At 41.2% G+C, this 26,022-nt stretch overlaps 1 protein-coding gene across 5 annotated transcripts in view; it reads left to right on the plus strand.

Annotated features, from left to right (window-relative positions):
- The window catches only part of MYO5C (myosin VC), a 107,343-nt gene extending 82,784 nt beyond the window's left edge, over positions 1-24,559 (plus strand). For 2 of the 5 annotated variants that reach the window (XM_007194889.3, XM_007194890.3), the window contains 8 exons: positions 5,610-5,708; positions 6,982-7,136; positions 9,056-9,145; positions 11,555-11,705; positions 12,352-12,634; positions 20,890-21,064; positions 21,579-21,659; positions 22,873-24,559. In XM_007194889.3, coding sequence (XP_007194951.2) covers positions 5,610-5,708; positions 6,982-7,136; positions 9,056-9,145; positions 11,555-11,705; positions 12,352-12,634; positions 20,890-21,064; positions 21,579-21,659; positions 22,873-23,025 — 1,187 coding nt within the window. In that variant the 3' untranslated portion in view covers positions 23,026-24,559. Of the gene's footprint in view, positions 1-5,609; positions 5,709-6,981; positions 7,137-9,055; positions 9,146-11,554; positions 11,706-12,351; positions 12,635-20,889; positions 21,065-21,578; positions 21,660-22,872 lie in introns of those variants that run through there. The other 3 variants (XM_057544661.1, XM_007194891.3, XR_003621737.2) reach the window with 3 other exon arrangements.
- The last annotated feature ends 1,463 nt before the right edge of the window (positions 24,560-26,022 follow it).

Raw genomic sequence — 26,022 nt, forward strand, 5'->3', positions numbered from 1 at the left:
TTCCTTCATTTCTTTTTCATTTATTTCTGATCTGATCTTTATGATTTCTTTCCTTCTGCTAGCTTTGGGGTATTTTTGTTCTTCTTTCTCTAATTGCTTTAGTTGTAAGGTTAGGTTGTTTATTTGAGATGTTTCTTGTTTCTTAAGGTAGGATTGTATTGCTATAAACTTCCCTCTTAGAACTGCTTTTGCTGCATCCCATAGGTTTTGGGTTGTCGTGTTTTCATTGTCATTTGTTTCTAGGTATTTTTTGATTTCCTCTTTGATTTCTTCAGTGATCTCTTGGTTATTTAGTAGTGTATTGTTTAGCCTCCATGTGTTCGTATTTTTTACAGATGTTTTTCCTGTAATTGATAGTCGTGGTTGGAAAAGATACTTGATACAATATCAATTTTCTTAAATTTACAAAGGCTTGATTTGTGACCCAAGATATGATCTATCCTGGAGAATGTTCCATGAGCACTTGAGAAGAAAGTGTATTCTGTTGTTTTTGGATGGAATGTCCTATAAATATCAATTAAGTCCATCTTGTTTAATGTATCATTTAAAGCTTGTGTTTCCTTTTTTATTTTCATTTTGGATGATCTGTCCATTGGTGAAAGCGGGGTGTTAAAGTTCCCTACTGTAATTGTGTTACTGTCGATTTCCCCTTTCATGGCTGTTAGCATTTGCCTTATGTATTGAGGTGCTCCTATGTTGGGTGCATAAATGTTTACAATTATTATGTCTTCTTCTTGGATTGATCCCTTGATCATTACGTAGTGTCATTCTTTGTCTCTTGTATTAGTCTTTGTTTTAAAGTCTATTTTGTCTGATATGAGAATTGCTACTCCAGCTTTCTTTTGATTTCCATTTGCATGGAATATCTTTTTCCATCCCCTCACTTTCAGTCTGTATGTGTCCCTAGGTCTGAAGTGGGTCTCTTATAGACAGCATATATATGGGTCTTGTTTTTGTATCCATTCAGCCAGTCTATGCCTTTTGGTTGGAGCATTTAATCCATTTACATTTAAGGTAGTTATTGATATATATGTTCATATTACCATTTTCTTAATTGTTTTGGGTTTGTTATTGTAGGTCTTTTCCTTCTCTTGTGTTTCCCAGTTAAAGAAGTTCCTTTAGCATTTGTTGTAAAGCTGGTTTGGTGGTGCTCAATTCTCTTAGCTTTTTCTTGTCTGTAAAGGTTTTAATTTCTCTGTCAAATCTGAATGAGATCCTTGCTGGGTAGAGTAATCTTGGTTGTAGGTTTTTCCGTTTCATCACTTTAAATATGTCCTGCCACTCCCTTCTGGCTTGCAGAGTTTCTGCTGAAAGATCAGCTGTTAACCTTATGGGGATTCCCTTGTATGTTATTTGTTGTTTTTCCCTTGCTGCTTTTAATATTTGTTCTTTGAATTTAATTTTTGATAGTTTGATTAATATGTGTCTTCACATGTTTCTCCTTGGATATGTCCTGCATGGGACTCTGTGCTTCCTGGACATGATTGACTATTTCCTTTCCCATATTAGGGAAGTTTTCAACTATAATCTCTTCAAATATTTTCTCAGTCCCTTTCTTTTTCTTTTCTTCTTCTGGGACCCTTATAATTCAAATGTTGGTGTGTTTGATGTTGTCCCAGAGGTCTCTGAGACTGTCCTCAATTCTTTTCATTCTTTTTTCTTTATTCTGCTATGCGGCAGTTATTTCCACTATTTTATCTTCTAGATCACTTATCCGTTCTTCTGCCTCCGTTATTCTGCTATTGATTCCTTCTAGAGAATTTTAAATTTCATTTATTGTGTTGTTCATCATTGTTTGTTTGCTTTAGTTCTTCTAGGTCCTTGTTAAACGTTCTTGTATTTTCTCCATTCTATTTCCAAGATTTTGGATCATCTTTACTATCATTACTCTGAATTCTTTTTCAGGTAGACTGCCTATTTCCTCTTCATTTGTTTGGTCTGGTGGGTTTTTACCTTACTCCTTCATCTGTTGTGTGTTTCTCTGTCTTTTCATTTTGCTTAACTTACTTACTGTGTTTGGGGTCTCTCTTTCGCAGGCTGCAGGTTCATAGTTCCCATTGTTTTTGGTGTCTGCCCGCAGCGGGTAGGGTTGGTTCAGTGGGTTGTGTAGGCTTCCTGGCAGAGGGGACTGGTGCCTGTGTTCTGGTGGATGAGGCTGGATCTTGTCTTTCTGGTGGGCAGGACTGTGTGCATTGGTGTGTTTTAGGGTACCTGTGATCTTATTATGATATTAGGCAGCCTCTCTGCTAATGGGTGGGGTTGTGTTCCTGTCTTGTTAGTTGTTTGGCATAGGGTGTCCAGCCCTGTAGCTTGCTGGTCGTTGAGTGGAGCTGAGTCTTAGCGTTGAGATGGAGATCTCTGGGAGAGCTTTCACCATTTGATATTACCTGGAGATGGGAAGTCTCTGGTGGACCAATGTCCTGAACTCGGCTCTCCCACCTCAGAGGCACAGGCCTTACACCCAGCCGGAGAACCAAGATGCTGTCAGCCACACAGCTCAGAAGAAAAGGGAGAAAAAAATAAATAAATAAATAAATAAAGTTATTAAAATAAAAAATAAAAATAAATTTTTAAAAATTAAAAAATAATAATAAAAAATGAAAGAAAGAAGAGAACAACTAAACCAAAAAACAAATCCACCAATGATAACAAGTGCTAAAAACTATACCAAAAAAAAAAAAACACGGACAGACAGAACCCTAGGACAAATGGTAAAAGCAAAGCTATACAGACAAAATCACACAAAGAAGCATACACATACACACTCACAAAAAGAGAAAAAGGAAAAAATTTATATATATACCTTTTGGGAAGTCTGAGGTCTTCTGCCAGCATTCAGTAGGTGTTCTGTAAGAGTTGTTCCACATGTAGATGTATTCTGGTGTATTCGTGGGGAGGCAGGTGATCTCCATGTCTTACTTCTCTGCCATCTTGAAGGTCTCTCCCCCTTCACCCACTTCTGTGTCACTGAACTTTTTTGACTTCTCTCTTCTAACTCCCTTTACTCTTTGTTCAGTATTGCTTCTTCCTCCCAACCTTTATCACTAAGGCTGTATCTTCAATTCTCTGTTCTTTTTACTATATTCATTTCTTTGAAGAGCTCCTTTACTATTATTTATTCAGCTCTTACCTCACATTTAATATGTCCAAAACCAAAATGAGGATCTTTCCCCTTCAATAATTAATGATGAAGGTCAGTCTGCCCTCATGAGGTCAGAGACCATGTCTGTCCTTCCCATTGCCCAATGGTGTCCCCGTTGTTGGAATGAATGAAGGAACTGCCATCGCTACATAAGGACTTCCAAAATCCACCTGCCATTCCTCACTTTTCCTGAGTCCCAGTCCCTTTTTGCCTCTAAGACTACTCCTTCACCTTTCTATTATCACCTCCAACCCAGTGTGTCTAAAGTGGAATACATCAGCTTTCCTTCCTGTATCATGTATCTATTGTCAAATAACAAACTACCCCAAAATTTAGCAGGAATAAAGATGCAGATGTAGAGAATGGACTTCAGGACATGGGGAAGGGGAAGGGTAAGCTGGTATGAAGTGAGAGAGTGGCATGGACTTATATATACACTACCAAATGTAAAATAGATAGCTAGTGGGAAGCAGCTGCATAGTACAGGGAGATCAGCTCTGTGCTTTGTGACCACCTAGAGGGGTGGGATGGGTGAGTGTGGAAGGGAGATGCAAGCGGTAGGATATATGGGGATATATGTGTATGTATAGCTGATTCACTTTGTTATACAGCAGAAACTAACACACCATTGTAAAGCAATTATACTCCAATAAAGATGTTAAAAAAAAACAAACAGTTTCTGAAGGTCAAGAATCCATAAGCGGCTTAGCTGGGTGGTCCTGGCTCTGAGTTGCAGTCAAGTCATCAGCAGGGATGCAGTCATCTGAAGGCTTAGCTGGGGCTGGAGTGCCTTTCTCCAAGCTCATTCACATGACTGTGGTCAGGAAGCCAGTACCTTTTGGACACTCCATAGGTGGCACTAGCTCCCAAGGAATATGGTCAGATACAAGTGACCAAACTTAAGAATACCCAAAGTATGATGTTCTTATCATGTATTTCTGCTTCATTTATTGTTCTTCCCAGTCCAGATGCAGTTCAACAGAGGTTATTCTTAGCATAAGCAGGTTGCTTAGTAAAACAGTTAACATTCTACCTTTATCAGTCTCCAAGGGAACAGAGCTAGTAAATCAACAGGACAAAGTCTCATGCAGTAGAAGAGAGTTCTGTTAACTCTTTACCTGGATTATCTTCTTTTTCATCTATCAGAGCCTACTCAACTTTTCTTGGCCCAACTGGAGTGCTGCCTCCTTCAAGAAGAAATTTTCAACAGTTCCAACCTACCTATGCATAAAGTCTTATGTCCCCTGTATTTATTTCCTATAGCTGCCTAACAAATCACCATAAAATTAGCGGCTTAATAAAATACAAATCTTACAGTTCTAGAGGTCAGAAGTTCAAAATGGTCTTCACTGGGTTAAAGTCAACATGTCAGCAGGGCTTCTGTAGGCTTTAGGGGGAGATTCTATTCTCTTGCCTTTTCCTGCTTCTAGAGGCCACCCACTTTTCCTGACTTATGGGCTTCCTCCACCATCTTCGAATTCAGCAGCATGGCATCTGTAACATCTTTCTGACTCTCTAACCTGTGCTTCTGTGTACATCTCCTCCTCTCAGAATGGACATGAATCTTTGGGGACCAGAGGGCAGACTGTGGCCCACCCAAAGATGTCCATGTCCCAATCCCCAGAACCTGTGAATATGTTACCTTACATGGCAGAAGGGATTTTGCAGATGTGATTAAGTGAAGGATCTTGAGATGGGGAGAGTCGCCTGGATTATCCAGGTGGATTCAATGTACAATAATCACAAAAGACGTTATAAGAGAGGCAGGAATGACAGGGTGAGAGAAGGTGATGTGACAGTGGAAGCAGAGAGAGAAAGATGTGATGATAGAAGCAGAGGTCAGAGTGATGTGACCACAAGCCACATCATGTGGGCAGCCTCTAGAAGCTGGAAAAGGCAAGGAATGAGTTCTCCCCTAGAGCCTCCAGAAGAACCACAGCTCTGCTGACACTTTGATTTTAGCAGTGTAAGATCTATTTCAGTCTCATGACCTCCGGAAATGTAAAATTTTTTTAAATTACATTTTTTTAAAAATTGTGCTTTATGCCACTGAGTTGGTGGCACCTTGTGATGGCACATAGGAAGCTAGCCCAGCCACCTTGGGGTCATGCAGTTTGGTGTTTTGCACACCACATGTTTTGTGACTCTCGTTTCTTTAACTGCAACATCAGTGTCCTGAAGGCCAGAGCATCATCTTGGATTGTTTTCATATCCCCACTGTGCTCGATATACACCAGGTGCTCATGAGGATATATACCAGCAGCTATACTCATTGATATACTCACAGATAAGAATCACTACCCGAAGAAATTCTTCAGGATTTAATAAAGTTTGCATTTATCAGAAAGCCACAGGAATTCATGGGCAAACCAGCCAGTATGGGATGGAAAGAGACAGAGTAGTCTCATTATAATGCTGGTGAAAGTTGTTTTTGTGTATTTAGTTGATTGTTTGCCTCTGCCTACAGCCAATGATGTGCACCTGTCCTCAGGACCCAAGGAGTACCTTGGAATGCTGGAATACAAGAGAGAAGATGAGGCCAAGCTCATCCAAAACCTCATTCTTGGTAGTGAAACCTGGAACTCTGAATTTTTGGTTTATCTTTGAGAACTTGAGCATCAGCCATTGCTACAGTCTTGGGCAGGGGTATTTCCTCTTCTTCCTCCACTGCTTCTTCTCAGCCTCACCACTGTTGACCACATAATTCTTTGTTTGGGGTGGGGAGGGGCTTTGCACTGTAGAATATTGAGCAGTGTCATTGGCTTCTATTCTGTAGAAGCCAGTAGCAACCCCTAGCCATGACAATAAGAAATGCCTCCAGACATTGCCAGATGCCCTCTGGGGGTACCTTGCCTTCAGTTGAGAAGCACTGCCCTAACCTCTTCCCAAGTCTCATCACATGGTCAGGGTAGAAGACACATCTCCTCATCTTTGTGTCTCAGCACGGGAGCCATGGGAAAAGTAATTGTGGCTCCTTTGTTCCATCTGACTTCTGCTGAGAAATTTATTTGCAGGCAGTATGGTGGAGGCTTTCTAGCCACACCTCAGTTACAGGAATCTCCCAGTGGGCATACTCTAGGGTTGGTGGTCTTAGAAACAATCTTACTAGACTGTCTTCACCATGAAAACCACATGGTTTTCCAGGGAAAAGGAGAAAAGCTGCCCCCCTGTCAGCAGGTTGTAACATCTCAAAGCAGAGAGCCCATATGTAGACTTACTCCTCTTGTCCTAATTGACTCCCCTCAGAGGACATGAGCACCCCTACCCTTTCCTTTCCACCCTCACTGGTGCACAGCTGTGGGGCCTCTTTGTTCCCCTGTCTTAATGCAGACATGGGGAGGTCTGTGTTTGCTTATCTTAACTTGTTCTGTAAAGTTTCTATCTTCCCTTCATTCCCACTCTGACTTCCAGCCATTCTCTTCTCCTCAAGACCAGCTGGTCCTCCTCTGCAGGACTGCTGTGTACCTGTTTTCTCTATTCAAGGCAGATGCATGTGATTGCTGAGATCATATTCCATCCTCACCATAGAGGCTGAAGTGAGGGTGCATGGAACTGGGGTTCCTCTGTTACCTTGGAGATATTAAATTCTGTCCTTTATTCAACCTTAGAAAAGAGAAGGTACTTTGCAAATGAGAAGTAAGAGGAGCAGGTGGCACCTGCATGTATATTTTTGCCAAGAAAACCGCCAGCCTGAACTCCTCAAAGGGAAAAGACATCTCTATGCATTCAGGCACTGCATCAAATACAGAAAAGCAGACAACCCCTGCCCCATCATTATAGGTTCCTTATCGGGAGAGCTGATCATCAGCTGTAATCCTCACTGACTCTCTCTGCTCCAGACCTGAAGCCCCGCGGTGTGGTGGTGAACATGATCCCCGGGCTGCCAGCTCACATCCTGTTCATGTGTGTACGCTACGCAGACTCTCTAAATGACGCCAACATGCTCAAGTCCCTTATGAACAGCACCATTAATGGTATCAAGCAGGTGGTTAAGGTAGGAACTACCTTTGACATTGGCCCTTGGTATTATGGCTACTTTAGGAACACCTGTGGGAATGACCAGATGCCCGTACTTTTTCCATCCTTCACCTCCAGTCTTTGGTCAACCCCATGATTCCTCAAACCAGTCAGAGGCCCAATCAGCAAAAGAATCCAAGCTGTTAGGAAAAGACAACTTAGGTCAGAGAGCCCTAAGGGTGGGGATCTACCAATGGACCCCAAATTCTTACCTGCAAGACTACAGTCTGGTAGCCCCCACGCCACCACTTCTGTCCCCCGGGGCTGCAAAGAGGAGCTGGCTGCAAGGAGTATGTGTCTATCCAGATAACAAGTGTGAATGCCAAGGAATGGGAAGGACTGAAAAATTACTCCTCTCTTCCCTTGGCATTTATGTGATTCTCCCTCATAAAACCACAGTATGTACTTTTATTCTCAGCCCAGAAACGAAGATAAGCTATATGTAAGGGACCAGTAAAATATAGATCCATTATTCTTCATTCCCCTTCCAGATGGAAAGTAATGTTTGATTTTGAGATATATTTAATTTTTTTAGTTGGGGAAGTCCTATCTCACTTTTAGTAAAATATGTGTTCTAGAAAAGTCATGAGCAATTAAATCCTATTTTAAATACTCCAGGAAAAGAGAAGAATAAAAACAGTGAATGCATCAGGGCATGGATAATTCTTCCCCCATCCCCCCCCCCCACCAAATTTTATACTAAGAATTCCTTATTCATCAGGAGTTAGGAGTAGAAAACTAACATTGATTTGGTGCTGGGTGCTTTATAGTCACTGCCTTCACAGGAGCTACCATTGTGTTCTTAGAAGAGACTTCCATAAATTCATGTTTTCCCTGTCCGTGTTTTCATAAATTGGGTTTTCTCAGGGTACACTTGCATTGCGTTCCAGGTCATGGGCACACAGTATTTGCCCCATCGTGCTGCTCTGGAATGCTTAAATACTTAGAAACTGAAAGACACATGGCATGAGGAGTGTAAATCCTTCCTTGCCGGCATCTTCCGTCTCAGCTTCTTCAGTGGCTCCCCACCCCTCCTCCTCCAGTGCACAGCACATTAAAGCAACCCTCACTTGGTCCACATACCCCCTTGGCCACCGTGCCTTTTTTTTTCACCCCTTGCGATCTGGCTTCTACCCCCATTACTCCACAGAAAGATCACAGGTAATTCCTCTTGCTAAATCCAATGGTATTTTCTTAATTTTTATTCTCTTGAAATGGACTGAACAGTAGCACCATCTCCTTGAAACGCTCTGACATTGTCTTTCAAATCCCAGAACTTTCCCGGTTTTCCTTTTATCTCTCTGGTCTTTAGTACCTCTGCTTCCTTTGCTCGTTCCTCTCCTTCCTGCCCCGTAAGCGGGGGTGTTCTTGCCAACAGAGTCCTAGATCCTGAGCTCTTGTCTGCCCACCACTTTCCTTCAAGGAGGACATCCTCCCACCTCTCTCCTGAGGTTTTCTCAGCTGTCCAGGTTCCACATCATCTCTGCATCCTCTGAGCTTTTGTAGCACAGTCTATGCCCATCATGTAGGCTGTCGGCTGCCTATTTAACTGTGTCCTATATATGTCATGTCTGTCTTACCAGTCAGAATGTGAACTTTGGAGGGCAAGGACTGAGACATTTCTCAGGCATTCCTGTAGTGCCTGCTTCAAGCATCATAACAGGTGATATAACCTGTACAGAAATACTTTGCAAACCATAACGTGCTAAATAAATACAAGAGCTTATTTTTATAGTATAAATTTAATAAAGTCTTTAATGAATAAAAAAGGAATCCTTTTTGGTCAAAAGCCACCAGCTAACCAAACAGGTAAGATATGTCTGTTCTTGGCTCAGAGGTACCAAATCCAACACCAAAATCCAACTTTGTCTTTTCTTGTTTTTTTTTTTTTTAAAGGAACATTTAGAAGACTTTGAGATGCTGTCCTTTTGGCTTTCCAATACTTGTCATTTCCTCAATTGCCTGAAGCAGTACAGTGGAGAAGAGGTAGGATTGCCTGCCCGCTCTGTGTTCTACGCTGACTGCCAGTCTCCTACCTCCTCATGAGCCAGAACTCACCATAGGAGTTAGGAATCGGGATGCCCAGCTCCAGGGGCAGCTGGCTTTCTCACTCCCCTCTTACCCAGGAGGCCAGCTTCACATCACCAGCTGAATGGAAGTCACAGGCAAAAAGACTTCTAGAAAGAAGTATAGACCTCGGGCATGGTACTAAGCCTCAGTTTTCTTGACTTAAAATTCATGAGGTAGATTCTGTGACTTTTCATTTTCCTTCTGGTTGTAAACTTCTGAAGTTTTTAGTATTCTCACTCTAAAATACAGCTGTTGGTGCAACATGCCTATTTCTTCATAGCTGTTCTCACTATGAGATTCTGATTGTTCCTCCATAATCTGCAAATCCTTTGCCATTCTGACTCTGCTTTCAAGGGGCTGACATCATAAAGAAGCTCTTCACCTCCAAGTACTCACAGAGCAATATTTCGTTGACCTAAAATAGCAAAAATAGCTTTCAGGGTTTTCACTGCTCTGCAAAATGGTTATACCATTTTATAGTCCTACCAGTAGTATGTAAAGGTTCCAGTGTCTCATACCTTTACCAACACTAGGTATTGACAGACATTTTATTATTTATTAGTCTCATGGGTATAAGATGATACTTTGTTGACTTAAATTGTAATTACTTGATCACTAGTGAGGTCAAGCATCATTTCATATGCTTACTAGTTGGTTGGGTTGCCTTTTAAATTGCCTACTCACATCTGTTCTCCATTTTCCTTAAGGGTGATTATTTTTCTTATTGATTTGCAGGAGGTCTTTACATATTATGGGTAGATTGTGGCTTATCTTCTACTTTTCCTTATGGAGTCCTTTGTCAGACACAATTTTTGAATTCTGATGTACTTAAACCTATCAATCCTGTTCTTTTATGATATCTGATTTAATGTCTTGTTCAAGAAATTCTTCCCTACCCTGAGATCATGAAGTTATTCTTTCTTCTAAACTGATAATTCAAATTTAGAGTTCATAATTACACTTTTATCCAAAATTGGTATGATTATTTATCCCAAGTTGACATGTGAGGTAATGATCTCATATCTTCTTCCATGTGGATAGCCAGTTGTCCCAATGGAGAGAAAGTAAAATAAAATATAAAAATAATCCTACTGGTACTATTGAATAACAGGAGAAATAAGTAAAGAAAATCCAACCTCTAACCAAAAGGAATATTGGGGGGAGGGGGGAAGACCAGCCCATTTAAGACAAACTGGCATCTGTGAGGCCTTCATGGGAGGCATTATTCAACACCATTTTAAAAAATCCTTTCTTTACCCCCTTCTGCCATGTATATAATGTTCTTGTCCCTGTCTGAGTGGTTCTTAATTACTATATTTTTATTTCTAAAATCTCAATTCTTTTTCACCTCTGCCTTTTATAATGTCCTATTCTTAACGTTTTTTTTCTTTTATCTCTTTGAACATGGTAAACATATTGTATTAGTCTGCTTGGTCTGCTAGCACAGACTAGGTGGCCTAAACAACAGAAATTTATTTTCTCACAGTTCTGGACGACAGAAGCCCAAGATCAGGGTGCAAGCATGGTTGGTTCACTGGTGAGAGCTCACTTCTGGGCTTGCAGACAGCCACCTTCTTACTATGTAGTCACATGGCCCTTCCTCAGTGCATGGGGTAGAAAGAGAGAGATTGAGCTCTCTGCTGTCTCCTTCTGTAAGAACACTAATCCTATCAGATCAGGACCCCACCCTTATGACTTCATTTAACCTTAGTAACTTCCTTAGAGGCCCCATCTTAAAATATAGCCACCCTGAAGGTTAGGGCTTCAATATATAAATTTGAGGGGGGGGGACACAAATATTCAGCCCAGAACCCACATTTTAAAACATTTCAGATTGGTCTATACTCTAATTATAAAGTTATGAATCTCATTTATTCACCTACCAACCTCTTACAGCAGTTTATTTCCTTGGGTGCTTTGCAGTTTTTTCTATGAGCTTCCATGGGAGCTGTTTTCCAATGTAGTCTAGCTCTGGAGGCACATATTTGTCAGGGAAATAAATAGGACAGTAATGTTTACAGTTGACCCATCCTCAGATTCAATCAACTGTGGATCATGTGGTACTATAGTACATATTTAGTGAAAAAAATCCACATGTAAGTAGACCCATGTAGTTCAAACCCATGTCATTTAAGCGTCAAGTGTAGTTAGTTATAGAAAATAAATGCTACCACAACCATCGAGAACTCATTCGATATAAATCAGACATTAAGTTTTAAAGTATAAGAGTTATAGTAGAAGCTTATTATAATATCATTAGAGATAGTATTTTAATTTTCTACATGTCTACATTATTCTAATATTTATATTCAAAATTACTTCCAGGAATTCATGAAGAATAACAGTCTACGTCAGAATAAGAATTGCTTGAACAATTTTGACCTTTCAGAATACAGACAGATTCTTAGTGATGTGGCTATACGAATATATCATCAGTTCATTATTGTAATGGAAAATAACATTCAACCAATAATAGGTAAGAAAAGAATCGATGACCAAGAAATATTTATAGTGACATTGAGACCTTAAAAAAATAAATCTGGTGCACGGCATGTGTAATTGCAAAGAACATAATTTTAAAACAAGAAGATTTACTGATGTAAATGTCCACTTTTTAATTCTTTGATTGCCTAAAATGATTACATATATAAAAGTACACGGGTCATAGTTTTCTTTCTGTAAGGGGGATCCATCCTGAAGGGAAAGACTTGGGAGAACTGCTGCTACTTATGTGGCTAATCCTGGTTCTTAGCCAGGTATTTTTGAAATTCTAAAGCCTCACTCAAATTCTTGTATACTTTCTTCAATTTTCTGAAATTTAAATACTTTAGGCTTTAAGTAGTTCCAGACCGTGGGCTGTCACGCTAACCAGCTCTCTCTCCTGTGAAGTTGAAAGAAAAGGAGCTATTGCCCTGCTGTAGATGACGGTCCATCCCCATCCGCCCCTTACATCTTGGTGCTCCCCAACCCTCCATTCTTCTGTTTCCTCTGTCACAGCTGTATCCACACTAACTCATGTGGAAAATGTCCCACCTCCTGAAACAGACACATGAGAGCAGTGGAGATGTTCTCTGGATGTCCCCACTGCATGTGCAAGAAAATCTTCCCGTTTTTCTCCATAGTGCCAGGCATGCTGGAGTATGAGAGTCTGCAGGGCATTTCCGGCCTGAAGCCCACAGGCTTCCGGAAGCGGTCATCCAGCATAGATGACACGGATGCCTACACAATGACCTCCATCTTGCAGCAGCTGAGCTACTTTTACAGCACCATGTGCCAGAACGGCCTGGACCCTGAGATCGTGAGGCAGGCAGTGAAGCAGCTCTTCTTCCTGATTGGGGCGGTCACCCTGAACAGCCTCTTCCTGCGCAAGGACATGTGCTCCTGCAGAAAAGGGATGCAGATAAGGTAAGACCCATAAAGTACCACTCATCCTGGAGAGGCTGGCCAGAAAGGATGCTCTTAAAGTCCGAGGCCACACGCTCTGCCCTCCTTCCACAAGAGCTGCACTGCTGGAGGGTGTGTGAGATGACTCTTAGAACCTTGGAAATGTCAGCCATCTGATGCCAGGCCCTCCTCCCATCACTCTACCCCACGCTAACTTGACGGTCTGGCAGAATGTCTTCTACTAAGAACTAGTAATTGTGTATTTTAAATTCTGGCCCTCTGTGGTTATCATATACTCAACCAGTATTTATTGACCACCACCTCTGTGACTAGTACTGCTGGTGGGGGACACAGGAAACAGAGGAAAGGGTGATTTGATCCCTGCCATTGAGAAGCTAAATGATGAGTCAAAACCACTATAATTAAGTCACAAACAAGTGGCGAGGGAAGTGCTTCAGAGAGGAGAGATTATTGTGGACAGAAAAGTTAAAGAAGCCTGAAAACTGTGTGTGAGTGATTAAATATGGGAGAACATTTCAGGCAGGGGAATGAGTGGGCAAAGGCACAGTGATAGGACTGAGTGAGGACCCGTCCTCAGGCAGGAGTAAATAGCTCCGTCTAGATTAAGCGGAGGTTTGTGTCAGGAGCAACAGGTCTGCAGTAGAGTGGTAAGTTGGACCCAGATTGGGAGGGTCTGGAATGCCAGGCCAAGCACTGGGAGTTCATCCTGTGGATATGGTCATCCAGTTTTGAGGTGTGTTGACTTCTCTTTGTCTCTAAACCGAGGAAACACAGACCATTAGCTATTGTTTGAATTAACACTGTCACATGATTAGAAAGCATATAATATGGGGTAGATATTTAAGATTTTTATAATATGTGCAGGGATTTGACACCTGTAGGTGACAGGGGAACCTGGGATGGTGATGATGGCAGTGATACAATGAAAAGTGACCCCAAAAAGTTTATTAAGCCAAGAAATAAACACGAGGCATCCATTACATCTCTTTAGCTTTAGAGGTGGACATCCCTACAAACCATTGTGGCAAATTCTCATGATGCCAGGTTGTGGTTTTCAGATATGAGGGAGTATTCAGGAGGACTGGGCTTTTTTTCCTCTTCATTGAGAGAGGAAAGACTTCTGTTTACTTCCCGAGCACTGAGCAGATGCCCTGTACCCCTCTGAGGTAGGATTCAGGCCTATTTAAAGTAAAGCCGTAAACCTCATGTGCCACCAGAGTCTCTGCTAAACAACTCTCATTCCACCAGTAGGTCCCCAAGTTGAGTGAACATCTGTCCCCATAGGTGCTCAGTATTTTCTCCTCTCACCAATTAAAAGTGCCATTAGAGAAGTACTGACTTTCCAGTGTGTTGCTCTCAGTAAGTAGCACATGCATTTAAGAGGCATTCATTCATTCAGATATTGACTCAGCTCCTGCCTAAACAAGGCACACCAGGATTTACAGTGACTTTACCATAACAACACAAGCAACACAATAACAAAACATGAACACAAGTGGAAAATCAAAACCAAAGAAAAGAAGAACATAAACAGTAGACAGAGTAGCTTGAAAACTGGCTCTGGTCTTTCTGACTGCCAGGAGAAAAAGCCAAACATCATAGCTCTCTGGTCTCATCTGGCTTGGTGAGGCAGACCAGTTCCTGGGAAGATACAAAGATTTTCCTAGTATGTAATTCTTTTTTGTGCCTAGTCATGAATTGTAAAAATATTATCTCATGTGGAACTTTATCTCACTGTCTCCACAATAGCATTTTTGCTGCAAGTTCCACTGTGGCTGTTTTGCCCAGGGATCTTTGATAAGAACCTAGGTAGGGGTCCTGGAGACAGAGACAGTTCTGTTAGGAACCAGAATAATGTGGCCCAACTACAAACATTGCTTGCTGGCCTGAGGGAATCTGGGGGGAGTATGAAAGGCATTGACTTGGGTCTTGAAGGACAAGTAGGATTTCAGCTGACCCAGAACCAGAGGAATGAGCACAGGCCTCAGTGAAGGAAAACTGAGGGCAGGGTATGAACAGCCCCCTTTGAAAGGAGCACCAGGAGTGATGGGAGGACCTAGAAAGATGGGTTAGAAAGACAAAGCGGAATGCCAGCATGAGAAATGCATGCTTTAGTCCCTCAGGAGTGGCAACCGCCACAGATTTTTTTTTTTCTTTTTCAGAAGGCTTTAAACTATGAATTCCATTTCTTTAATAGTTGTAGGAATATTCAGGTTATATATTTCATCTTGGATGAGTTTTGGTAGTTTTTGGTTTTCAAGGAATTGGTCCCCTTCATCAAAGTTGAGTTTATGTGTGTAGAGCTGTTCAGAATATTCCCTTATTATTCTTTTAATTTCTGCAGAATTTGTAGTGATATCCCCTCTTCTGCTCCTCTGTGGGTAATCTGTGACTTCTCTTTTCCTTGGTCAGTCTTGCTAGAGGTGTATCAGTTTGGTTTCACTGATTTTTGTCTTTTTTTTTTAATTTAATTGATTTCTGTTACTGTCTTTATGATTTCATTCCTTCTGCCTACTTTGCATTTATTTTTCTCTTCTTCTTCTAGGTTCCTAAAGTAGACACCTGGATTATTGGCTCTGAGACCTTTCTTTTCTAAAATAAGCATTTAGTGCTATACATTTCTCTCTAAGCACTACTTTAACTCTATCCCACAAATTTTGATATGTTATATTTTCATTTTTGTTCAGTTCAAAGTATTTTCTAATTTCCCTCGAGTCTTACTCTTGGACCCATGGATTATTTAGAAGTGTGTTGTTTACTTTCCAAGTGTTTAGAGACTTTCTTATTACCTTTCTATTATTGATTTTTAGTTTAATTTCATTGTGCTTGAAGAACATACTTTGTCAGTCAAATTCTTAGAAGCAGAAGATAGAATGGTGGTTGCCTGGGGCTGAGGAGAGAGAGAAAAAGGGAGTTGTTGTTCATTCAATGGATGTACAATTTCAGTTTTACAAAGTGAAAATGTTCTGGGAATCTGTTATACAACATGGTGCATATAGTTAACACTACTATACTATACACTTACAGTAGTTCAGATGGTAATTTTATGTTATGCGTTTTCTACCACAAGTTTTAAAAAAATCTCAAGGTACGTCCAGGTTAACATATACCATAGATTGTGATACTAGAATTACCAACCATCCCACTTTGTCCGAGACTTTCCCAGGTTTATTTTTAAAATATAAACTTATAAATATTTTGGGACTTCCCTGGTGGTCCAGTGGTTAAGTCTTCACACTTCCAGTGTAGGGGGTGTGAATTCGATCCCTGGTAGGAGAACTAAGATCCCACTTGCTGCATGGCGTGGCCTAAAAAAAAAACAAAAACCAAAAACTTATAAATATTTTTACATTGAAAAAAACAAACTTTGTATAATTTCAGTTATTTTTAAATTTGTTAATATTTGCTTTTGTGACCCAGGTCTATTTTTGTGAATCTTCCCCATGCGGTGGGTTGAAAAGAATGTATATTCTGCTTTTGTTGGGTAGAATGTTCTATAAATGTAGATCAGACCCAGTTTGTTGATGGTGTTTTTCATTTCTTCTGTATCCTTGCTGATTTTCTGTCTATTAGTTCTGTTGATTACTGAGAGGAGTGTTGAAGTCTCCAACTATAATTATGGAGTTGTCTGTTTCTTCTTTCAGTCTGTCAGGTTTTGCTTTATGTATTCTGAAGCTCTGTTTTTAGGTGCATACACACTAAGAATTGTTATGTCTTCTTGGTGAGTTAGCCCTCCTATTATTATGTGGGATCTCTCTTTGTCCCTCCCTGGTAATTTTCTCTGCTTTGAAGTCTACTTTGTCTGAAAGTCTATTTTTTATTTGGATCAGTGTTTTCATAGTATATCTTTTTCCATCCTTTTACTTTTAACCTATCTGTATCATATCTGAAGTGAGTTTCTTGTAGGCAGCATATATTTGGGTCCAGTTTTTTGTTTTATTTTTTCATCCAGTCTGACAATCTGTGCTTCTTAATTGGGGTTTTTACACCATTTAAATTTAATGTAATTATTGGTATACTCAGATTTAAGTCTACCATTTTGTTATTTTCTATTTGTTCCTTCTGGTTTTTATTTCTCTGATTTCCAGTTTCTGTCTTCTTTTGGGTTCTTTGAACATTTTTGGTACCCCTTTTAAATTTATCTATTGTGTTTTCACTGTATCTCTTCGTCTCTTTTTTAATGGCTGCTCTAGGAATTACAGTATACATACTTACCTTTTTCAGTCATTTTAGAATCAGTATCTTATCACATTAAGTGGAATGTAGAAACCTTACCATTACATAGGCCCTTTCCCCTCCTCTTTGATTGTCTTATATATTATATCTACATACATCAAAAACTCTGCCAGACAATGTTATAATTTTTGTTTTAAACCACCCAACATATTTTAAAGGACTTAATAGAAGAATGGTCTATTGTATTTACCCAAGTATTTATCATTTCTGTTATTCCTTCATTTCTAATGTTTCAAGTCTCATTTTCCCCCCAAATCTCATATCCATTTCATTTTCCTTTTGCCTGAGGAAATTATTTTAGTAGTCCTTTTAGAGCAGGTTCACCGACAATAAATTCTCTTAGCTTTCTTTCCTCTGAAAATATCTTCATTTCACCTTCATTCCTAAAGTATATTTTTAATAGGCTACCAATGTCTGGGTTGACAGTCCTTTCTTTCATCAGTTTAAAAATGTTCCACTTTTTCTGGCTTCCATGGTTTCTGATGAGAACCGCACAGTCATTTGAATTATTATTTCCCTATAAATAATGCATAGTTTTTCTCTGACTGAGTTCCAAGTTTTTTTTCTTTGTGTTTAGTTTACCACAGTTTGATTATGATGCATCTGGGTGTGGATTTCTTTGGGTTTAGCCTCTTTGAGCTTCTCTGAACTTCTTGACTCTGTAGGTTTGTGGATCTCACCAGATGTGGGACATTTTCAGCTATTTCTTCAAATGTTTTGTCTGCATCACACTTTCTCCTTTCCTTCTGGAATTTCAATGACACAAATGTTAGACCTTTCATTATTTTGTTATCCCTAAAGTTCTGTTCTTTGTACTTTTCAGATTGGATAGTCTTTATTGATCCCTTGAAGTTCACTGACTCTTTTCTCTGCCATCTATATTCTGCTATTGAGCCCATTCAGTGAGTTCTTTTGTTTCAGTTACTGTGTTTTTCAGTTGTAAATTTCCATTTGTTTGAAACATCTTCTGTTTCTTTTCTGAAGCTTTCTATTTTTTCATGTATTTCAAGATAGTTTGTCCTTACTTTTTGGAGCATTTTTGTGATAGCTTCTTTAAAGTCTTTGTCCGATGATTCTAACATCTGTGTCATCTCAGAGTTGATACTATTAATTGCCTTGTTTAATGTGACTTAAGATTTTCCTGGTTTTCGTATGCCGAGTAATTTTGAATTGTATCCTGGCCACTTTTATTATTATATTATGAGACACTGAGTCTTTAAATCCTATGGAGAATGTTGATACTTTTATCAGATAATCAGCTCACTTGGGTTCAGGCTCTGCAGGTTGTGGTTCCTCTGTCAGTTCTGTCTTCAAAGCCTTTGTAATGCTATTTGGTTTTGTCTTCTGTTTGACACACAGTGGCCAGTCTGAAACTTGAGTGGTGTGCAATCCTATAGTTTAGTCCTCAAAGTTCATGTGTGCTCTTGAGGGTCAGATCCATCCCTGGGCTCAGGGGTGTGTCCAAGAGTTCATAAATAACTTTAAAGGTCACTTTCCCAAGCTCCTCCTCTCCACAATGCCCCTGGTACTTTCCAGATACCTGGGGATCCCCTCTTTGGTCCTCCAGACAGAAAACTGGGGCTTCACTTAACTCACTGTGTGGCGCACTTCCAGCAAATGTCCCCACCTGGGGTCAAGTGGTGAGAGGAAGAGCAAGGAGAGTTCACGCCATCCTCTTGAGCCACAACTCCTCCAGCTGAAGAAAGTTCCCCTCTCTTAGAGTTTTAATTTCCTACTGGACCCTGTTGCCACCACCATAGGACTGTTTGGGGCTTACACATGAGAGAATGAAGAAAAAGAAAGGAAAAGGAGAAAAAAGAAAAACAGAATTTCCACCCTGTCTCAGAGCTTTAGGACACCCCTTTCCAGCACCTCGAGCCAGAACTAGAGGACTCCTCCTGGAGCTCTTTGTTGGCACCCATGCCCACTACTGAGTTTCAGGCTGCTTTGAGTTCAGGCCAGTGAATAGCAGAGGGAAAGATACTGGTAAACTCATTGTCAGTTTGGAGATACTTCAAATTCTGGTCTTCTCTCCCAGCCCACCTGCTACTGTTTACTTTTCAGAGTCCTCAAATAGCTGTTCCAGGCATTCCATCCAGGTTTTATAGCTGCATTCAGTGGGAGAAACAAAATGGAGTGCTTACTCCATCTTACCAAGAACCAGAACTCCAACACAGAGTTTTGAGTGGGAGGATTAACATGCTCAAAATTCAGTGGATTCCCATTAGGAATCTACTGTAATAAGAACTAGTGGTTGGGGCTTCCCTGGTGGCGCAGTGGTTGAGAATCTGCCTGCCAATGCAGGGGACACGGGTTCGAGCCCTGGTCTGGGAGGATCCCACATGCCGCGGAGCGGCTGGGCCCGTGAGCCACAATTACTGAGCCTGCGTGTCTGGAGCCTGTGCTTCGCAACAAGAGAGGCCGCGATAGTGAGAGGCCCGTGCACTGTGATGAAGGGTGGCCCCTGCTTGCCACAACTAGAGAAAGCCCTCGTACAGAAACGAAGACCCAACACAGCCATAAATGAATGAATAAATAAATAAAATTAAAAAAAAAAAAAAAAAGAACTAGTGGGACAAAATTGACAATGCAAAAAAAGGGGGGGTAACCAGTGCAAGAGATGTTATCTCACACTCGTTACATCCCTATGGAATACATTAATTCAGCATTTTTGTCCCAATGTTATAACCCATGGGGAGTTGCTAATCTGGAAGGTCAGAACTGGAACCGACCTTAGAGATCACCTAGTTCAGCACTCAGTTTTTTTAAACAGCTTCATTGATACATAATTTACATGCCGTAGAGTTCACTCGTTTAAAGTGTATAGTTCAGTGGTTTTGGTATATTTACAGAGTTATGCAGCCGCCACCATAATGTAATTTTAGAACAGTTTCATCACTCCAGAAAGAAACCTTACACCCAATAGCAGCCACTCGTATCCCCTACCCAAGTCCCACTGGGGAGTCCCCTCCCCCTCAACCTAACCAACAACAAATATATTTTCTTTCTCTATAGATTTGCCTATTCTGGACATTTTTAAAATAAATGGAATCATAAATATGTTGTCTTTTGTGACTGGCTTCTTTCCCTTAGCGTAATGTTTTCATAGCTCCCCCCTGTGGTAGCATGTGGCAGTACCTCACTCCTTTTTATTGCTGAATAATATCCCGTTGTATGGATAGACCACAATTTGTTTATCTATCCATCAACTGGTGGACATTTGGGTTGTTTTCTTTTTTTGGCTATAATGATTAATGGTGCTGTGAACATTTGTGTATGATTTTTTGTGTGGACATGCTTTCAGTTCTCTTTAGTAAGTACCTAGAAGTGGAGTTGCTAGGTCAGAAGGTAGTTTTATGTTTAACATTTTGAGGAACTGCCTAACTGCTTTCCTTAGCAGCTGTACCATTTACATTCCCACTAGCAATGTATGAGTGTTCTCAACACTCTGATTTACCAAGAGAGGTTGAGTAACTCTCCAGGCTCACACAATGGATTGGTGGGATTAAAACCCATGGCCCTTAACTCATAAACCTATGATAATCAGTGACAGAAACAAGAATCAAAACCCCAGTGGACTAAAAGAAAGCCTCTACCAATTGAAAATTTTCTGCCAATTTGGGAAAAGAGATCAAACGATTTTTATACCAATGTAAGTCTTCTCTTCAAATACCACTATGATTTTTTCCTTTAATATATTTTCAAATCTATTATTAAGGGTACTTTAATAGATTATAAATTATTGTAGTCACTGTTCTTTGCTCAGATTTTCTCCAAAGTTTATTGCTGTCATGGCCCCTCACCCTTGACCATCATGATCCTTAGAACCGTGGATCGTGAGAGCTGATCATCTGGCCCAACCCCGTCTTGTTACAAATAAAGAAACTGCTGGGCTGTAGTCCTAAGGATCTCAGTGAGCTCTGGTACCATGTTGGGACACACTGGAGGATTCGGCACCCTCCCCTAAAGTGTTCTAAGCAGGTCACCCCTGTTCTCTGCTCCTCTGGCTTTTACTCCAGGTGCAACATCAGCTACTTAGAAGAATGGCTCAAAGATAAGAATTTGCAGAACAGCTTGGCCAGGGAAACCTTGGAAGCTCTCTCTCAGGCAGCCTGGTTGCTTCAGGTCAAGAAGACCACAGACAGCGATGCCAAGGAGATCTACGAACGCTGTACCTCCCTGTCTGCTGTGCAGGTGACCAGGCTTGCTGAGTGTCTCCCTGATCTTCACCCACACATCATGTAATTGGCCTTGCCTTTCCTGGCTTAGCCAGCTGTGGGGTGCATCTGCATCTCTCTGTGCTCTTTGGGGAGCATACGTATCTCCCATGGGCTGCCCTCTTACTTAACAAGCATTTATTAAATACTAACCCTAGGCCTTAAAAACATAAAAGTGCATATGACACATTCCCTGCCCGCTATACTCACATATGTGTATGTGTGGGGAGAGGGGGTGGGAGCGGGGAAGGAGGCAGGAAATGGGGAATTCTCTTAAGGTCATCTAATTATAGGATGTCCTTGCTGCCTTCTGTGCTCTTCTCAGCTTGTTTTCTCTTTTGGAAAAAAATAACACATGGTTCCTAGAGCCAGATTACAGTCTAAAAGAACCACTTGTGGTTCCCGACTGTTCCCAGACTACTGGAACCATTATTTCATGGACAGAGTTGTCCTTTTCTGCGGCCTCACACCATCTCATGTACTCTTTGCAGATCATAAAGATCCTCAACTCATACACACCTATAGATGACTTCGAGAAAAGAGTGACTTCATCCTTTGTTCGCAAAGTACAGGTGAGATCCTTAAGGATATGCCTTTTAAGGTTTAGTGTAAGACAGTGTTGTTTAATTACCATTATAGAAATTCAGGATTAAAGTACGTGTACCAAATACACAAAGGAAAGGCACCCAGGAAAAGCAGCAGGAATTTTCCCTGTCAAATTCCCTGTTTTCAGAACCCATTTTCACCCTGGTGGGAAGGGAACAAAAACACCAAAACCGTGATTCACATTCTATGTTCCTTCAGCATGTCTTGTTTCTCATCAGTCTTTGAGTATATGCAAGGGAGCAGAGGCTGAATGGAAAGAGAGAACCTGCATACCCTTTTTTTCTTATTTTAATCCCTGAAGTTTCTTGCCCAATGAACTAGGGCAGCAGTTCTCAAAGTTTGGTTCAAGGGTCCTTGGAGGGTGGGGGGGGGGATTCTTGAGATGATTTCAGGGAGTCTGAAAAGTCTTCCTTTTTCCAAATACATACCTGTATGAGGCAGACTTTTCTTCATACACTTCAACCAAAATAACATATCACTAGAGGTGAATGCAGAAGCAGATACAAGATTCCACCTGTCATATTAAGTCAGACATTTAAAAGAGTTACAAAATTATGAAACAATACCACTTCTCACTAGTTTTTTGATTTGTTTTCAAAATTATAGTTGTTTTTCAATAAAAATATGTTAACATGTATTGGGCTTGTTACTTTAATGCATTAAAAAATATTTAAAATTATTGTTTTAATTACTAATATGATAGATATCAGTAGTTATAACCACATGCACAAAAGCTGTTTGGCGTCCTTGGTAATTTAAGAGTATAAAGGGGTCCTGAAACCAAAAAGGTTTGCAAACCACTGAACTAAAAAGAAATATTAATGCAATAAAAATTTAATACTGAGCTCCACTCGTGTTTGGTCTTAGAATTATGCCATGAGAATAGGTAAGAATAGAAAGTAGATCGATTTACAGTCATTCCATCCTGTGGGAAATTAACTTCTGAAGTGAAACAGAGCAAATTAAGTATTCATGAGAGCTGATCTGGAAGACCTGGATAAACCATTTCACCTTGGAGCTGTGCTGTTGAAAAGCCCTTTTGTGTGTTATCTCACATGATTTTGAAAGGAGTTTTTCACTCGGGATAGAGTTGTGTTTTCCTTGCTCTTGACTTCCAGACAGCCATAAAGCAAAGTGCACTGGTTTCCTTACTCATTTTTCCTCTGGTTCTCATTTCAGGCTCTCCTCAATAGCCGAGAGGATTCATCACACCTTATGTTGGATACCAAATATCTCTTTCAAGTCACATTTCCTTTTACCCCCTCTCCACATGCTCTGGAAATGATCCAGATCCCCAGCAGTTTCAAACTAGGCTTTCTCAATAGATTATAGCAGGAAAAAAGAGAATAAATGCACTTTTCTTTCAAAAGCTAAATGAAGGTCAAATAGAGGGATGTGGCTTATTAATTGGAACTGGAAATGCTTTGGAATGTGATTGAAGGAAGAAAATAAGAATTCTCCCAAATGAGCCACATCTTCTCTTGCTCGTGGTGATGTGCTGCCATTGTCATCTTGTAAGAATTAACACACACCAGCTGAGGTTGGAAAGGCCACTGCTACCTTTGGAATCTCAGCCAGCTTTTACTAGAATTCCTGCAAGTCTCGTATTTTCTGCCAGGTGCCTCTTGTCTAGATCTATTTTGTGACAGGGGTCCACCCAGAGGGAGTGAGACCCAGGGACACAGTTTATCCTAAGTTTTCTAAAGTTCGTGTGAAGCCCAGATACATTTATGAAGCCACAAATGGGTTCTAGGGCTGAGTCTTAAGTCCTCTCACCCCACACCTGCTTGATGGGGACAGAGGTGTTTCACCAACTCTTTTTACTAAGAATGCTCCTGCATAAAAAAATATTTATTTCAGGCCCCTCTAATTTTTAAGAGAATATTCAATCTGAAATGAATCACAGAAGTATTTTTATGTATATATCCATTTAAAACTAATATATCAGGGCTTCCCTGGTGGTGCAGTGGTTGAGAATCCACCTGCCAATGCAGAGGACACAGGTTCGATCCCTGGTCCAGGAAGAGCCCACATGCCGCAGAGCAACTAAGCCTGTGCGCCACATCTACTGAGCCTGCGCTCTAGAGCCCGTGAGCCACAACTGCTGAGCCCGCGTGCCGCAACTACTGAAGCCCGCGCAGCTAGAGCCCGAGTTCCACAACAAGAGAAGCCACCACAATGAGAAGCCCACGCACCGCAACAAAGAGTAGCCCCTGCTCACTGCAACTAGAGAAAGCCTGTGCGTAGCAACAAAGACCCAGCACAGCCAAAAATAAATAAATACAATAAATAAATTTACTAAAAAAAACAAAAACACTAATATATCATTCAAGCTTAATTTCCATGCCGTTTATCATCTCCTCCTCCAGAAGATTTCTTTAAATTTTATCTGCCAGCATATTTGCCATAATTTTTCATTGTTTAATATCTTTGATACAATAACTTAAAAAAATAAGTTTCAAAAGGCAACATAGATGATTTTCTCTATCTTATCAGCATTCAAATATGTTTTAAGATTTTCTCATAAAAATAACTGAAGAATTTTGTCAGTTCCTCCTTTTGAGAAATCTGTTTCCCAAGTTTTGTGGGAACTATTACTTGTTCCCCCCAAGTTTTCTCCTTTCTTCCTTTCAGAGCATAAAACATCATTTGATAAGCACTCCTGGCCTGTGGCCTCTTCTGCACCACCCCAAAGTCACAGGCCATAGCTGTGATTCTGTAACATGGGCATGTATCTTAGGAGTGGAAATAATACATGATTGTGAAGCAACAACACCCTACTAATATGTAGTAATGTCTTTTCATGTTACAAATGATTGAATTTAGTTCATTTAGATACATGGTATATGAAGAAATGAGAAGTAGAACTTGGTGACATTTTAATAAAATAAATTACCAAATGAATTGGGTCAGATTCTTTTTTTTTTTTTTTTTAATAAATTTATTTATTTATTTATTTTTGGCTGCATTGTGTCTTCGTTGCTGCGCTCAGGCTTTCTCTAGTTGCGGTGAACGGGGCTGCTCTTCATTGCGGTGTGCGGGCTTCTCACTGCGGTGGCTTCTCTTGTTGCGGAACATGGGCTCTAGGCACGCAGGCTTCAGTAGTTGTGGCACGCGGGCTCAGTAGTTGTGGTGCGTGGGCTTAGTTGCTCCACAGCATGTGGGATCTTCCCGGACCAGGGTTCGAACCCGTGTCCCCTGCACTGGCAGGCGGATTCTTAACCACGGCGCCACCAGGGAAGTCCCAGATTCTTTTAATTGCTAGGAGATTACATTTTTCTTAAGTGCACAAGTTTTATGCCTTTCTTTAAGGGTCATACTTAAAGATGCTAGAATCTTTATAGATTCATAATATCTCATGAAACATATATAAAATTGTTTAGAGAGGAAGTAAATATGCCCTCAGTCCTGGCTCAGGCTGTGTCTGCATGGGGCTCCCAGACTGTGCCAGAATGAGGGGCTACTTGGTGGAGAGCTGCCTGGGTTTTGGTCCACATGGACTGCCTTCTCCATGCCCCTTCCAGGTCTCCCCTATGCCACAAAGAGACCATCACCCTTCCTTTTTGGCCCCCGTAACTCAGGGCTCCTGTCTGTTTTACAGCATTTATCCTGGGCTATAAGACAGTAACGCTGGCCATTCCCTCCACTACCCTGTGAGCTCCTGGAGAGCAGGTCCACATCCTGCTCATCCCTGTGGTCGTCCTGATGTGGCCAGCAGAACCGCAGGGCCCAAGTCCTACTGGAGGCGGCAGGGCTTGTGAGGGTTCAGTCCTGGGAGGGAGTAGATCTTGTGTGGAGACAGGGGGACCTGCAGAGCCTGAAAAGTTTATGCATGGAGAAGGGGGCAGGGGAGCCCTCGCCCCACAGTCTTGATCAGCTCTACAAAGCTGAACGTAGCAAGGGTGGCCGAAACAACGAGGTGCTGGTGGGGTGAGGACTGTGAAGAGGCAGGAGCTGCGGATAACCTTCAGTTACAGGTGAATGTCAGGGTTGCTCAGTAAAGCGGGGTCTGAATTTACGGGGGTCAAACCTGCTGAACTCTGCTTCCTGCAGAGGGCAGAGAACTGAGCCCTAGAAACTGGTCAACGGGGGTTCTGAAGGCACCTGGCAGCACGGATGGTCAGAAGGTTCAAGGGGTGAGTGAGTGATGTGAACTGCGGTGAGTGCTTCAGACGTGAACACAGAGCTGCAGGTGGGAAGGAAGGGAGCAGCTGAGCCGTAAAGCCCAGGTAAGGAGATTAGTTAGACGGGATGCAGTTGCCTTAGCACTTGGAGCTACAGCTCTAACTTCTCTCCGTTCTGCTGATCGGTTCCATGTGTTGAGTCTCT

Source organism: Balaenoptera acutorostrata, chromosome 3, assembly GCF_949987535.1.
Source record: "Balaenoptera acutorostrata chromosome 3, mBalAcu1.1, whole genome shotgun sequence".
NCBI lineage: Eukaryota > Metazoa > Chordata > Mammalia > Artiodactyla > Balaenopteridae > Balaenoptera > Balaenoptera acutorostrata.